This window comes from Nanorana parkeri, unplaced genomic scaffold, assembly GCF_000935625.1.
Source record: "Nanorana parkeri isolate BGI_ZX_2015 unplaced genomic scaffold, ASM93562v1 scaffold529, whole genome shotgun sequence".
Taxonomy (NCBI): Eukaryota; Metazoa; Chordata; class Amphibia; order Anura; family Dicroglossidae; genus Nanorana; species Nanorana parkeri.
The window spans coordinates 905,109-920,478 of NW_017306797.1; the positions used below are offsets into that span (position 1 = coordinate 905,109).

Consider the following 15,370-nt stretch of genomic DNA (forward strand, 5'->3'; position numbering starts at 1 on the left):
CATACATACATACATACATACATACATACATACATACATACATACATACATACATACACACATACACACATAATGTGCAGTACTGGTTTCAAGAAAATGAGGGGGCTTTACCTTGCTTAGGTGGCCCCCACAATCACCAGATCTCAATCCAATTGAGCATTTGTGGGACGAAGTTGAAAGAGCCATCAGGCAGCTGGTTCCACAACCATCAAATCTCACAGAACTGGACAGTGCTACTCATCAGGCATGGCGTCATATTCCTCGCATCACCATTCAACATCTCGTGGAGTCAATGCCAAGAAGAATCGCCGCAGTATTGAAGGCAAAAGGTCGCCCAACGAAGTACTGATGGGGTGGTCATAATAATCTGGCCACTCAGTGTGCGTGTGTGTGTGTGTGTATATATCTATCCTTTAATTTAAGTAAAGGTATTAAGCTGGAATCTGTGACCAAACTGCAGGCTCTGACTTGTACTGAATATGTTATCTTTATGATTTCCTACCAACACTGACGTTTTCTTTCCAGAGGCTCTAAATAGCTGTCATGAATTTGTGTGGATGGACAACATGTACCCTGACTTGTACATGCCATCAGCACCATCGTGGTCCCTTCACTGGGTTTATAGAGACGGGAGACTTGTTAACCTTCCAGTAAGCCTAATGGTGGATGGGGATGTCATTGCTTTGAGGCCTGGACAAGAGTCATTTGCATCACTTAGAGGAATGAAGGTAAGTGAATGAATAGATAAAAAAGCCGTATTTAATAAAAATATGAATTGCACCACTGAGCCCTTTGGTTATTTTGTACCTCTTCCCCTGTCTTCTAGCAACAAGTTCCAGTACATTGCCAACTGTGGAGGTCCATCGACCATCATCCCATCTTTTAAAATTAAAAAAATCCTGGCTTAAGGGAGAACTATGAAGTGAGTGCTTTTCACTCACCTCATAGTTCTAGCTGACCTGTCACAATGAGACTGTCACAGGTCGGCTCAGTAGATCGGGAAGTGAGCGAATACATACCAGCGTTCGTTCACTTCTCGATCCTGTCACGGCTCTCTGCCGTGACAGGGGAGGGACTGGATTCCCCCCTCCCCGCTCCGATCCTCCAGCACTAACCGGCGGAACGGACGGGGGAGGGGGCGGGTACAGCTGGATCTGCCTCTAGATAGGCAGAGCCAGCTGTCACTCACGCAGCTGGGCGGATCCAGACATAATTGTCGGGATCCGCTTCAGCTGCGGTGTCTCAGTATACCGCGAGCTGTAGCTCGCGGTAAACTGAGCTTAGGGTGACTGTGACGGGAGGACGCTAGTTTGTGTCCTCCCGTTACCCTAAGGAGAACTATGGGGAAAAGCCCTAACCCCATAGTTCTCCTTTTAAGGTCAGGCAAAGGCAACCTCAGCACTTCGACTATGGTGAAACTCCAAATTCCATCATGCCTCTACCTCTGGGAGTGATTCCTGTGGCTGTCAGTCTTGCAATGCCTCATGGGCATTCCAAGACAGCTGGAGTGCAGAGGTTGCCTACCCCTGTCCTATGTTATTCCTTCAATGCAATTTCAGATAAACCAAAAATAAAAAACACTGTCCTTTTTGTGGCATAAAGCAGACAACAAGAAAAGGTGTTAAAATGCCAGAACACTTTTTTGTGTGCAAATTTCCAGTTTTTTTTACTTTTTTCAGCCGAGCAGTTTTACATGCAGAACTTTTTTTTACTGCAGAAGTATGTGTATTTATGTTTTTAAAACCGTGTTTTATATGTCTAACATGTTATTATATTTGCACATGGGGGCAGCCATATTTGCTTATCACTTCTGCAGCCTCTGCTTCCTGCTTTGTAATGCTGCACAATGGTTGTGTATTATTGCTTCTTCTCACTATGTAGATCTATGATTTGGCTGGCTCATTGAGAACAATGTAACTCCCTGTGTGGCTGATATCTTCTGCCAACAGTTGTCAAAAGCAAGAGCAAATACACAGAGAGCTTCCTCCATTGGATAATATACAGATCTTTATATTTAATAGTGTAGCACAGAATATGGAAGAGTAGTCCTGTAAGAATGTGACATTAGTACTTTAATGTAACGAGTGTAATAATAACTCCAAATATGCGCTCACTGAAATTAAGATCATTTTCAAAAACCACATGCAAGAACTAATAGCACCAGAGCCAAAAATCAGTGTATGGTTTAATCCAGCCTTTCTCAACCGGCGTGCCTTCTGGCTTCCTCACGGTTGCTTTGAATTGTTTACACATCATTAAGCCTTTGATGTGAAAGAAGGTGACTCTGATGTGAAAGGGGGGCTGTAATGTTAAGGGGGCTCGTGAAGGGGGGAATCCCACTCTTTGTGTGTATTTGCTTGGGGATCCTTTAAAACCCATACCAGACCAGTATCTTGTATGAATTTTGGAAGGACCACATGTCGTTTTTTAGACTGGGGTGCCTTGAGAACTTTATCAGCATACTTTTAAAGGGTGCCCTGACTTAAAGAAGGTTGAGAAACACTGGTCTAACCTAGCCACATACTGATATGTCTTTTCCTGGTTTAATGATTTCGGCTAGCAATAATGCCTGAAGGTAAAAATGTGTCCACCATGCCTCTCTGAATGATACAAACCTCCTTTTTATACAGCTGTTGATATTCTCATTCACAGGATGATGAGCACATAGTTCTAGAACCAGGTGATCTGTTTCCACCTTTTTCTCCACCACCTTCCCCTCATGCTGAAGGCAAAAAGGCGCCACAAGAGCCGCAACACCATCACCTATTTCGTGTCATGAAAACTCCCGTGCTTGAGAATGTCAGGTAAGGCCATGGGTTGGTCTCTGGGGCTGCTGAGTGCGTATATGTATATTTAAGCCTTTGCTGTTATGCACGGTGTCATGATGCAGGTGGACTATTCATAGGTAGGTACACTAGTAACCTTTTATGATTTAGGGCCTGTTCACATGACGTCCGTTTTGTGTGCTGACCGGCTCCGTACGCTGCTGCACTCAAAATGCATCCCAATGTATCCCTATGTGTTTTATGGGCTCCAGTTCTCACGTGCGCAGTCCGTTCAGCTTACGACAGAAAAAATACTGCATGTCACATTTTGTCAGGTCCGGAAACGGAACGGATACGCAAACGCGTCAAAAACGCATCAAAAACGCACTGCGCTGCAGCTAACATACTAACAGCCCCACTCCAGCAAAAAAAAAAAAAATTTTTTTTTTTGCTGGAACGCATCCAAAACGCGGCCAAAACGCAATGCATCAGCAGCTCCACGTCTGCTGATCAGGACCTGATCTCATGTGAACGGGCCCTTAGATGTCTACCACCTGGATTATTGGAAAGGCAAAATACAGCTGGGAAGGGCAGATTTTTAGTGTGACTGCCCTTCCATTCTATTAGGTAATCTCTCTTTCCTTTGTAATGTATGTACAACCCCCCCAGCAGTATGTTGCGCTCTAAAAAAATACTTGCCTTTTCCAGAAATTTTCATTCCTGGTCACATGATGCACAGGGTCCTCTTCCTTTTGGTCTTTTTTCTGGTGCTGGGCAGTCCTTAATGAGTGAGGCACTGATGTGTTGAGACTGGCACAGGTCTGTATCATTACACTGTGAGTGCAAAGAATCATGGTGATGCCCATTATGGTCTGCACTCATGTATGTCTTTACTCTCGGACTGACTGAGGACATCTTGTGGCAGAAAATAAGTATTGTGGGGGATATAGCACTGGAGAGGTGGGGAGTATCACAGCCAGCTCATAATTGGACTTCACCTATTAAGGGACTTTGGGCATGAGAAATCTGCCAAATAGAAAACGTTGTTGTCCTTTTGCTGTTTAACACAGCAGGGGCTGCAGTAACTCTGTTCCTATTTAGAACAGAGCTTCGTAACAGTGTGTTGGGAACGCTGTTTAACCCTTCCGCTGCCAAGCCCTCCTGAACACTTTAAACCTCAGCTGGCCACTCCATTTCTGCAATTTTTCCCATTGTTATGCGATAATTGCGCAAATGTTTATCAAATCAATTTTAAACCGATAAAAATACACAAATTGATAAAAGCACACTAAAATCCGTATCCGTGCAGAAATCTAAAAGATAAAACGGTATTGAGTTAATAACAAATATTTGTACATTTTAAATTGCGCCTTTTTGCGAAACGGAAAAAAAAAGTAGTAAAGTAAAACTGTAAATAGGCGACTTTTGTTAAAAATCGTTTGTGCTGGTGTGTGTTGTGATAAAATGATAGAGGCGTACATTTAATCGCAACACAGCGCATCACAACGCACGGCAATGCGTCGCAACGATTTGCCACGCGCTGCCACAGTTAAATCAATGTTATTTTGAAAAGAAAAAAAAAGAAAAAAATCAAGCACTGCAATGTGTTCTAACAATGCACTGCAGTACATGTGCATGGCGTACACCACAATATTTTATTTTAATTGTTCTGCTGTTTGGGGGGCTTCGGGGGAAATATCAGAGGTCTAAACAGACCCCTGACATTTCCCTTTTGAAATAGAAAAATAAATTGAGGACACAAAGTCCCCAATCTCTTTTTCTGCAGCCTCAGCACTCAATGAATGGGAAGCACTCAGTACAGAGGCTTCCCATTCATCACCAACGGGTGATTAGTAAACTATTTACTCTGTGTAAGTGCTTCTCCCCATTCAGAAACTCATAATTGAACAGGAAGTGATGTAAATCTGATGTGGGATCTGAGGAGAAACATGGAGAAGCTGTCAGATGGTGGTGGAGGGGGGGGGGGGGCAGATTTTTTGTTAATAGCTGCCAGCAGCTGATTATGGTTTCTTTTGATATAATTTTGCTAGAATCTGTTGCAGGTTTGTCTTCTTTCTGTGTGTTTCACAGTCTAAGGAGCTGTTAAAGTGTTAAGTGTATCCCTGCAATCTCTGATATGGAAGATCCTCTTTCATGTCAGCTGCATAGGGGAGAAATTTACAACTCTTGTGGGTCCTATAAGGAATGGAGAAAAGCAGATGCAAGTTCCAGCCTGACCAGCGGCATCTAATTACACTGTAGGCATGGTCTCACATTGCACATGCTCTGGGCTGCATGCAGAGCATTAGAAGAGAACTTCACTTTTGTTTACATAAAGTGTGTGTGTGTGTGTGTGCGCGCACGCGTCCAGTAATGCCTTCACCTTTGGTGACATACTGGGTACATACACACGTGTGGTGGTGATGTCTTATTCTCTTGTTATCCATGTGAATAAAGACTACAAAAAGAGTCATTTATCTCAAGAGTCCAAAAAAATGTTATTGGCTTCACAAATGGCAACAAGATGATATGTACAGCCAACAAGCTTTGGGGTGCAGGAATGGGGCTTCCTTCATCAGGGCTTAAGCACACTGATGGACTCAGTCTCTGCAGATATTTGTACAAATGCTGAACTGTTGTAAAGATATTTTTACACCAAGGGTTTCCACTCCTGCCTGAGAAAAAGGATAGTCTGCAGGGGCTCCTTACAGGCATCTGTACAATGACCATTCTTCAAAGCTGCATTTATTGATGTTTTAAAATGAAATATTATTATTATTTTTATTTATATTGTTTTAATTATTTACACACTTTAGCATTTTAATATTTTTGGCCATAAAAAAAGTTTATAAAGTCAATATTAAATTGTATTACACCCAAGCACAATATAATGAGGGACTGCTGATTATTTCAAGTTGATAAAATGTCGCATGTCTATTAGTTTTACAGCATTCCCTGCTGTCTGCCTACGTAATCTATAGTGCATTATTGGCTCTATGGAAGGCAGAGTATATTCTCTGCAACTGATTAAACATGGTGCTTCCAATTTCTGCGTTCTTGGAGAAAAGGAGCAAATCAGCTTTATGAACAGAATATAAATGTTTGATAGAAATAAGGAAGTTAAGGTGTTGTCAGTGTTCTAAATGTACTTACTATCTCCTAGTAACTGGCTGGACCAGGCCCTTGCCCACCCTGTCACTGTTATGGATAATGAGAGGTTCACCGTTCAATCAGTTATATTGATGTATGCTGTCCCAGTAATAATGGTGAGTTATAAAGACGTTTCCTGTATTTATATCTGTAAAGGGCTTTCTCTTTATTTCAAAAGTAATAGAACAGCTAATGCATGACTGATAACATTGTTCTTAAGCGAAAGGGGAACCCTGCTAGAACGTTATTATAGGATCCAGAAAAGTTAGAACCTGTGTCCTCTTCCTTCTTCTTTTTTTTTTTTTTTTTTTTTGTCTGCAGCCCCTGTTTTTGGAAATCTTACCCTTGACATATGTCTCCATTGGAGGACTTGCCCTCTATTCCAGTTTTGGTGGCAACTCTTAGAGGAGAACTATGGGGTCAGGGCTTTTCCCCATAGTTCTCCTAAGGGTAACGGGAGGACACAAACTAGCATCCTCCCGTCACCCAAAGCTCAGTATTCCGAGAGCTACAGCTCGCGGTATACTGAGACGCCCCAGCCGGAATGGATCCCGACTTGACTGTCGAGATCCACCCAACTGCGGGATTGACAGCTGGCTCCGCCCCTTCTCCCGTCTGTTCCGCCAGTCAACGCTGGAGGATCGGACAGGGGAGGGGGGGGGGATCCCTGCAGGGAGCCGTGAGTGACAGTGACGGCTCTCTGCAGGGATAGATCGAGAAGCGAGCGATGGTACAGCTTCATTGTCACAGGTCGGCTAGAACTATGAGGCTGAGTGATTTTTCACTCGCCTCATAGTTCTCCTTTTAAGGGTTTGATGTTCCTTTGCTTTTCAGGGAGATTTACACTAACATGACTAGGGCTATTCACAAAACGGTGAAGAGTTTGGAGAATGCAGGAGAAGTGAACAATCTAGGACAACATAGCTGAAATGGAAAGTGAGCTGAATTGGATAATTTTTCCAAATCAGCTATGTTGTTCTAGATTGTTCACTTCTCCTGTCTTCTCCAAACTCTTCACCCTTTTGTGAATAGCCAATACGTCTCTGTGGCAGAAAGGTAAGGTAATCTCTTTAACCAGATCACTGATGGTAAGAAAAACCTACCAGGGCATTTGGCACTTGGTTAAACTGTCATACATGAGCCTTTAGCTGTACATTTAAAGACCTGATGTTTGACAGCTGCAAATATTGAATTGTTCATTTGTATGTAAAAAGGTTAGCTTTAAGGTTTGAAAGTTTTTAGCCAGAAAACTGTTGTCCATGCTGCTTTTCCTAACAGTGTTTTGTTCTAACATTATAGGCTGCCTTTCTTATCACCAATGCCCTTCGGGTTATCTTCAATGCTCCTGGCATTCCACCTGCTACCTATGCTTTGTTGCAGCTACAGGTAATCTATTCCACTCTGGGTTTTTCTACCCTTAGGGTTTTGCAGTAATTTGTCCAAAGCGTATGCTTCCAATTTAGTTTTTGTTTCTGGATAAATACAGGTTATTGCAATTTGCTTTAAGAGGTGGGCAGAAGAAAGCTCCTGGACTTCTTCCCATTCTTTAAAAACCTCTTTGCAATCAGTAGATTGATTTCTGTTGGCATAGGCCTTTCAGTGCTTGTTATGGAGTTGGTTAAGTGGGTATGCGTAGTATTAATGTTCAGGTGAAGTAGTCCCATAAATAATTTTTGAGAGTATGAAGAGGGCAGTAGTGGTGAAAGGGTGGAGATAATTAAACAGGGAAAGGGGGAAGGTGTATAAGATGAAAGATCCTCCTTCTGTATTTTGGGTTGATGCTAGGTAGGGCTTGAAGGTTAAAGGGTTTGAAGATTCGCTCAACATGGACCCATGGTTTGGAGGATTGGTTATGGAGCCAGAGATAGGGACTTTTTGGAATGCATATAGTAATATTGGTATTCTATTTGTGTTGAAGACATTGAGTCTACCAGGCCAAGAGCATGAATTTCGATCATATTTCTTAAGGTTGGAAAAAGATTTTTGTGTAGAAAGAGGTTCAGGGCGTATAGCTGAGAAATGTCTGCGATACATGAATCCCCAGGTATTTTAGGGAGTGTGAGCACTTTTTAAAAGTGAAGTTCTGAAAACCAAGTGTGTTTTGGTGAGTAAATAAATATATTTAAAAGTTCTTGTTTGGAATATTTCAGCGTGAAATTGTTTAGTGAGCCGCAACGTTTGAATGAATTAATAATAGAGGGCCTAGTTGTGTGATGATTAGTGACATATAGTGGGAGGTCATACTCAAATAAGCATAGCTTGACATGTTGAGGGCCTACTTGGGTATCGGTTATGGAAGGATTATTTCTGAGGGTATTGGGTATGTACATAAAAGAGGACCCTGAGGACCATTTTCAAAATATAGCGCTCTTTTACATACAGAACCATGCCTCCATTGGGAAAACTTTTTTAAACTTTACAGCTAAACCACTTCAAAACCTTTTTTTTTTTTTTAATTTAAATTATTGATCCAAAACTGTGATTTCTAAATCCGGATACACACGGATATATATTTAATTTTTTTTTCTTCACCCTGCGAAGCTGAACATCAAAAAAACCTTCATCCAGCTAAGTGTGGATGGCTGAATCTCCTGCTTTGTCCATTGTATTGTGACAGCCACTGTCAGAATACACAAAGAGTTCGCTTGACAATTTTCCAACATGTTTCTCCGACACAAATCGGTTTTGCGATTGACGTTTGGCGAGGAGATAAGGCTGCCCACAAATCATTTTTAAAAAAATGCAAAACAATAAAGAACAATAGTTGACGGCCAACACATTTTGGGGGTTATGCACAACTTTCCCTGTCATCAGGTGTTAGATTTATTATGCAAGAGGAATCTGCCCCCTCCCCTATTCTTTAAGTTTTCTGTCCGCTTTCTGCCCAAAAAAATTGAACCGGGAAGTTTGACCCCCACGGCAGTCATTGTGACGAACAATCAGCAATAGTAACCTTCAAGTTCTTTCAGGGTTTCTTTTAGTCTGAATTAAATACACTTGAAATATATGTGACCGGTTTATCTGCCACATTTGTAATTCTGTTCAGCCAGTCCTGAGATATGGTGTTTAACAATTGCAAAGAACATCACTTAGTCCACATGTGTCAAACTCAAGGCCCAGGGGCCGAATCCGGCCCACCAGGCCATTTCATAGACTTCTACTTTCAGATCTAGGTATTAAAGGAGAACTATGAGGTGAGTGCTTTTCACTCACCTCATAGTTCTAGCCGACCTGTGACAATGAAATTGTCACAAGTCGGCTCAGTAGATCGGGAGGTGAGCGAACACATACTGGCGTTCGCTCACCTCTCGATCCTGTCACGGCTCTCTGCTGGGGCTGGATTCCCCGCTCCGATCCGCCAGCGCTGACTGGCGGAACGGACGGGGGAGGGGGCAGGTACAGCTGGCTCTGCCTCTAGATAGGCAGAGCCAGCTGTCAGTCACGCAGCTGGGCGGATCCTGGCACAATTGTCGGGATCCGCTTCAGCTGCGGCGTCTCAGTATACCGCGAGCAGCAGCTTGCGGTATACTGCGGCGTCTCAGTATACCGCGAGCTACAGCTCGCGGTATACTAAGTCTAGGGTGACGGGAGGACGCTAGTATGTATAAAGTTACCCTAAGGAGAACTATGGGGAAAAGCCTTAACCCCATAGTTCTCCTTTAAGTTATTACTAAAACCAGTGATCGAATGCAGAGGCAATTATGATAAAGGTTAGATACATTTATATAGTCTTACAGATGCCTTTGAGGGCACCCATAATGTTGATGCGGCCCACGATTAAATTGAGTTTGACACCCCTGACTTAGTCTCTGGATCTTTCATTTATGATGGAACTGGTATGACCATTTGTATTTTTTGATATGTATACTATTGTGCTCAAATCTTTTATATTTGTTTATGTATTTTTGAAGAATTAATGTACACTTGTAAACTGTGCACTTTCCTATATATTTAGGTGAATGCGGTGCTACCAGTTCTTCCTCTTCTATTCCCTGTTATGTGGATTCTAGTTACTGCTCTATGCGAAGCTCGTGTATTAGCCCAAATGAACAGAAACTGCCCTACCTCTCTGGTAAATATTCCTATTTTCTGTTTCCAGTATTTTTCTGTGATAACATTTATATAACTTCTGTCAGTAATGTCTGTGTCCTCCTTCCCAGGTGGCTAAGTTTTCGGAGGATACTTTAAGCAGCTACACAGAAGTTGTCTCTAATCAGGTTAGCATACACATAGTAGTAGAAGGATCTGTGTTTGTCCTTTAAATGAATGCAATGCTTCATACTTTGTATCATGTTGCAGTTAAATATAGGTATATGGGAGCTGCGAGGGCCAACTTGTTCCCAGAGGTTAGACTCCAGGGCTATTATCCTGTTACTGGTTTCACTCTCTAGGAAGTCACTGATCTAGAATAAGTATTGCAGGATGTTTGTAGACTTTTTCAGACTCAGCTGGCTGTGTGCTTGTTCAAGGCTAGTGATTCAGTATAAAGCCAGAAGCACTTACTCTCCTTTGGAGGTGCACCGAAATAGAAATTTAAAATACCGAAACGAAACTGAAATTAAAAAAAATTGTCAGACCGAAACCGAAAATGTTTTTTTATTTTAATTTTTTCACATTTTTAAATACTTTATTTTTATTTATTTGTTATAAACGTTTTATTTTTTTTAATATTTTTTTTAATTTATTTTTTATTTTACTTTTAGGGGCTTTGGGGAAAACAGACCCCTGATATTTCCCTTTTAAAATTCAAAAAGAGATTTAGAACACAGAGTTCTCAATCTTTTTTTCTGTCTCCCCTGTTATAAATGAACAGGAATCCTCTGAGTGTTCCTGTTCATTGATAACATGAGGACATTGTTTACTATAACCACAATCATGAATGAACAGGAGGTGATGTAGATCACTTCCCATACATTCATAATTGAGGATATAGTAACCATACCATGTCCTCAATTATCTACAAACACTCAGTGATCGCTGAGTGTTTGCACTCATCTCCTTCCTGACATGCTGTCACAGGAGGCTGAGCGAGCGCTGCAGGGAGGAGAGCCCAGCCTTCTGTCTCCGCCCCCACACCGCTCTGCCGGACTGTGATAGGCGGCTGAGCTGTGTGCGAGGAGAGACACCGGCCACTCACAGCGCTCCTCCTGCAGCGCTCGCCCGGCTGTCACTTTCTCTCCTCCCCACTGGTACACAGAGCAGCGCACAGCGTGGAGGAAAGAAAGCAGGGATGCGCCGATGTATCGGCAGGAAAATGGCACTTTAGGCATTTAGCCAAAAGTGCCATTTTCGGCCAACATGTTTCGGCGGCCAATATATCGGTGCCTTCCTACTCTCCTTACTTTGATCCCTTTCAACTCACTGAGTCTGTGAGGTAGCCCAGTGTAAGCTATAAGTCGTTCAAGCCATAGTTTACACAAGGCTATGGACTCTCCCCATGTAACAACATGGTACTTGGTGATTGGCTCAACGCTTTTATGTGGAGTGAGTTCCTTGCTTATCATATCTTATTTGCTCCTAGCAGCTAAACAGAGTGCTTGGGAAGCGAATGTATGTTGGGTATGATCTGCTGGGCACGGGGGATAAAGGAAACATTCCTCTGCCCTGCATTGGGAAAGCCCAAGTTTTCTTTAAGTCCTGCATTCAGTTTTTTTATTGTATTTTGTTGTACTTTCCTAATTTTAGCTCCCTCGTTTATAACATGCAGTAATCTCTTGTACAGGAAATGTTGCGCTCTGTGTGTACGCACTTCCTGCGTGTTGTAAGTGGAAAATGCGACACGCTGTCATATACTTCTGGTTTGCTGCATGGCCTGGGGTCTGTTACAGTGAGTAAGAATTTTGACTATTTTATATTAACACAGTTTAGTCAAACCAAGATGACTGCCATGGTTCCAACATTTCTAATCTAAGGTGACCCTTTTTGATTCCAACTCATGTCCACCACTTGGTGAATTGCGTCAATCATGATGGTCAATAATGTGCTGTCAGACACTACTGATTATCAGAGGAATTGGCTAGCTGATGATAAAGAGCAGATACAGTATGTTTATTTTGCCACCCGGGCAGTTCCTGAGAATATTGGTGGTGGTCTTGTCCAGCAGCACACTGACATATAGAGCACACAGCAGTATATTGCAGGTGGTGGACTCATGATAGATGCTTTTTGAATACTTTTACCTTGGATCTTAGAAGTGCTGGAACCCAGGTTCATCAAGTCTGTCTTATGGTTCCAAGATCCACATTACCTGAAACAGCTTGGGTAATAGTTGTCTTGTCTTACAGGTCATCTGCTGTGTAGACAAGCAAGGTGTTCTCTCCTGGCCCAATCCCAGTCCAGATACAGTCCTGTTTTTCAGTGGTAGAGTGGATCAGGCCACTGAAAGAAACGAGGATGTTACTGACCAGCTATCTTTACACACCTACTGTCAAACAGAGATGGTGGGAGACGAGGTGCTACAAACATATTTTTTTTTTTCACCCTGACAATGTTATTCCATTTAATGTTTTTCATTGCACTATTCCTGTTTCACCTTGCTTGTCTCCACAGCCACAGGAAATGGTAGCCTTGTTGGCAGACACAGATGTTGTACAAGTGGAGAATGAACAAGAGAATGATGAACGTTCAAGTGATCTCTCCAGACCGACTGATACACAGAAAAAGCCTCAGAGCCGAAACAAACATCCCTCAGGTTCTAATGTAAGCTTCAGTCAAGACACTGCTGGGCAGGTAATTTATTCTGTAGTATTTCTTTATTGCCTTCTCTTCACTATTTTTGAAGCAGAAGGTAAATAAAAAAATAAGGAGGTATGGTTTTCTGGCAGAAGTGTATCCCCTCTTCTAGTGTTTTTGTTATTTTTTTTGTGTGTACACTGTACGATGCATACTTTGTGCAGTGTGCACACTGCTCATTCATGGCATCTTTAAGATACCGTGAATGGGCCTGATGCCGGGCAGGTTGTAACTGCTGTGTGTTACATCATCAGTGGCCACCCCATGGCCACAGAACCCGGAAGTGGTTGCGGCAGGACCAAAGATGGATCCAACAGAGCTGCAGAAGGTCACATTTGTAAGTGTATGAAAATGTGCAAGTATGCTTACTATGTTCACTACTGCTTTAAATTCTTAATTTGTGGGGATGCACCGATATATCGGCCGCTGAAACGTATCGGCCGGAAATGGCACTTTTGGCTAAATGCCGAAAGTGCCATTTTCCTGCCGATACATCCCAGGTTTCTTTCCTCCCCACTGGGCGCAGCTCTGTGTCCCAGCGGTGAGGAGAGAAAGTGTCAGCCGGCCAAGCGCTGCAGGAGGAGAGCGCTGTGAGCGGCCGGTGTCTCTCCTCCCACACCGCTCAGCCGCCTATCACAGTCCGGCAGAGCAGTGTGGGGGCGAAGACAGCCCACGCTGTCACAGGAGGCTGGGCTCTGCTCCGCTCGCTCAGCCTCCTGTGACAGCGTGTCAGAGAGGAGAGCGAGAGCAAACACTCAGCGATGTGTGTTTTTATGATAATTGTGTGTGTGTTAATAAAAATGTGTGTTTTTAGATAATTGAGGACATGGTATGTTGACTATATCCTCAATTAAGAATAAGTGGGAAGTGATGTACATCCCCTCCTGTTCATTCATAATTGTAGTTATAGTAATCATACTCAATGTCCTCATGTTATGAATGAACAGGAACACTCAGTATAGAGGTTTCCTGATCATTTATAACAGGGGATGCAGAAAAAGAGATTGAGGACTCTGTGTTCTAAATCTCTTTTTGAATTTTAAAAGGGAAATATCAGGGGTCTGTTTAGACCCCTGATATTTCCCCGAAACCCCTAAAAGTAAAGTAAAAAATAAAAATATTTAATAAATTAATAAATAAATAAAAATAAATATAAAAAAATGTAAAAGTTTATAAAAAATAAAATATTAAAATTTGAAAAAAATTAAAAACATTTTCGGTTTCAGCCTGACTTTTTGTGTTTCAGTTTTTAAATTTCTATTTCGGCGCACCTCTATTAATTTGTGTTCCACACTGTATAACAACTGGAATGCATACATCCAACATACTGATGCACTTTAAAGTCAATCGAAAGCCATTTTATAATTTTAGATAGAATGGTAAGGGGTTAAAACCTTTGTCAGTTTTTTTTTTTTTTGTATTATTGTCGTGTAACTGATGGGGAGATTCACCCTCTCTATTACTCCTGGTGGCCATTGTCGATAATAGGGATGCACCGATACGGATACTAGTATACTCGGCCAAATGCTCCGATACCTAGCACGAGTACTTCCTGTATCAGAAAGCCGGGCAGCGCATCATTACCTGCTGCCGGTTTCCTGATTGGCCAGGAAACGGCTCCATGCTCTCTCATCACTTGTGATGAGAGAGCATGGAGCCGACTTCCCGGCCAATCAGGAAGCCAGGTAGCGTGCAATGACGCACTGCCCGGCTTCCCGATTGGTCAGGAAGCTAGCAAATCCGGCAGCCGGGCGCCGTGTAATGACGCAGCGCCCGGCATTCATAATATTAAGAAAGTGACCTTAAAGCATTAGTTTGTATTGCTTTAGAAAAAATGTGACCTGTCCCTTTTAAGAAAAAGTATCGGTAATTGGTATCTGCGAGTACTTGATCAAAAGCATCGGTACTCGGTCTTAAAAATATATAAATTAAGGTTTAACCATGTCCCTATGTTGGTATGCATATGTTTTTGTTGTCTGTATTTATCGTTTGTACTTTTTGTACTTTCCTTGTAGCTAAACAACGAGGCGGATGATTTTGTTTGTGACTGCCATCTAGAGATGCTCCGGTTGTCGCAGGACCAGCAGAATCCTCAAAGTATCCAATTTGATGAGTCCAACTGGCCGCTTCACCTGAGCTCTTTGAAACCTCTGGGTCTTAATGTGCTGCTCAACCTCTGTAACCCAAATGTGACCAACACCCTTTGTCGCTTTTCTGATCATTTAAAGCACATTGCCCTTCAAGAAACCCACTGCTCTGTGCTCCCAGGACATATCCCATGGGGACTCTGCGACTTTTCTAGGCTCATCGGTATGATTGATTTAATATTATCTCCCTTTTAATGTTTACTTTTTTAATAGCTAATTATTTTTCTCACTTTGCTCATTTACCTTGTGATTTATATGTAGGTTTCACACCTGGAGCCAAGGACTTGTTTAAACTGCAAAATCATGTTGCTCTGTATCACCTTCCAAGTGATGAAACTGTGAAGGAGTCTCTTCTTTGCAAGCTTCAAACGGGTCCCAAGCGACGACCGCCGCTCAGCCAAATGATCAGCCTTTTTGTCAAGGATGTCACATCCAGTAAGTGGACTTAATTTCATTCTTGTTTGATGGCCACTTAAAGCATTACACTGCATGCCTTTTCTTTTGTATGTAATATTCCTTTGTAGCCATGTTCTATGCCTTTCTATTCCTCTGCTAGCATAATTTTTTTATTATTAT

At 42.3% G+C, this 15,370-nt stretch overlaps 1 protein-coding gene across 2 annotated transcripts in view; it reads left to right on the plus strand.

Moving 5' to 3' along the window:
- The window catches only part of TMEM94 (transmembrane protein 94), a 42,057-nt gene that overhangs the window by 12,902 nt on the left and 13,785 nt on the right, over positions 1-15,370 (plus strand). For both annotated transcript variants that reach the window (XM_018561549.1, XM_018561550.1), the window contains exons 6-16: positions 526-728; positions 2,653-2,804; positions 5,929-6,031; positions 7,215-7,301; positions 9,871-9,987; positions 10,076-10,132; positions 11,638-11,742; positions 12,200-12,367; positions 12,465-12,644; positions 14,663-14,957; positions 15,056-15,229. In XM_018561549.1, coding sequence (XP_018417051.1) covers positions 526-728; positions 2,653-2,804; positions 5,929-6,031; positions 7,215-7,301; positions 9,871-9,987; positions 10,076-10,132; positions 11,638-11,742; positions 12,200-12,367; positions 12,465-12,644; positions 14,663-14,957; positions 15,056-15,229 — 1,641 coding nt within the window. The remainder of the gene's footprint in view (positions 1-525; positions 729-2,652; positions 2,805-5,928; positions 6,032-7,214; positions 7,302-9,870; positions 9,988-10,075; positions 10,133-11,637; positions 11,743-12,199; positions 12,368-12,464; positions 12,645-14,662; positions 14,958-15,055; positions 15,230-15,370) is intronic.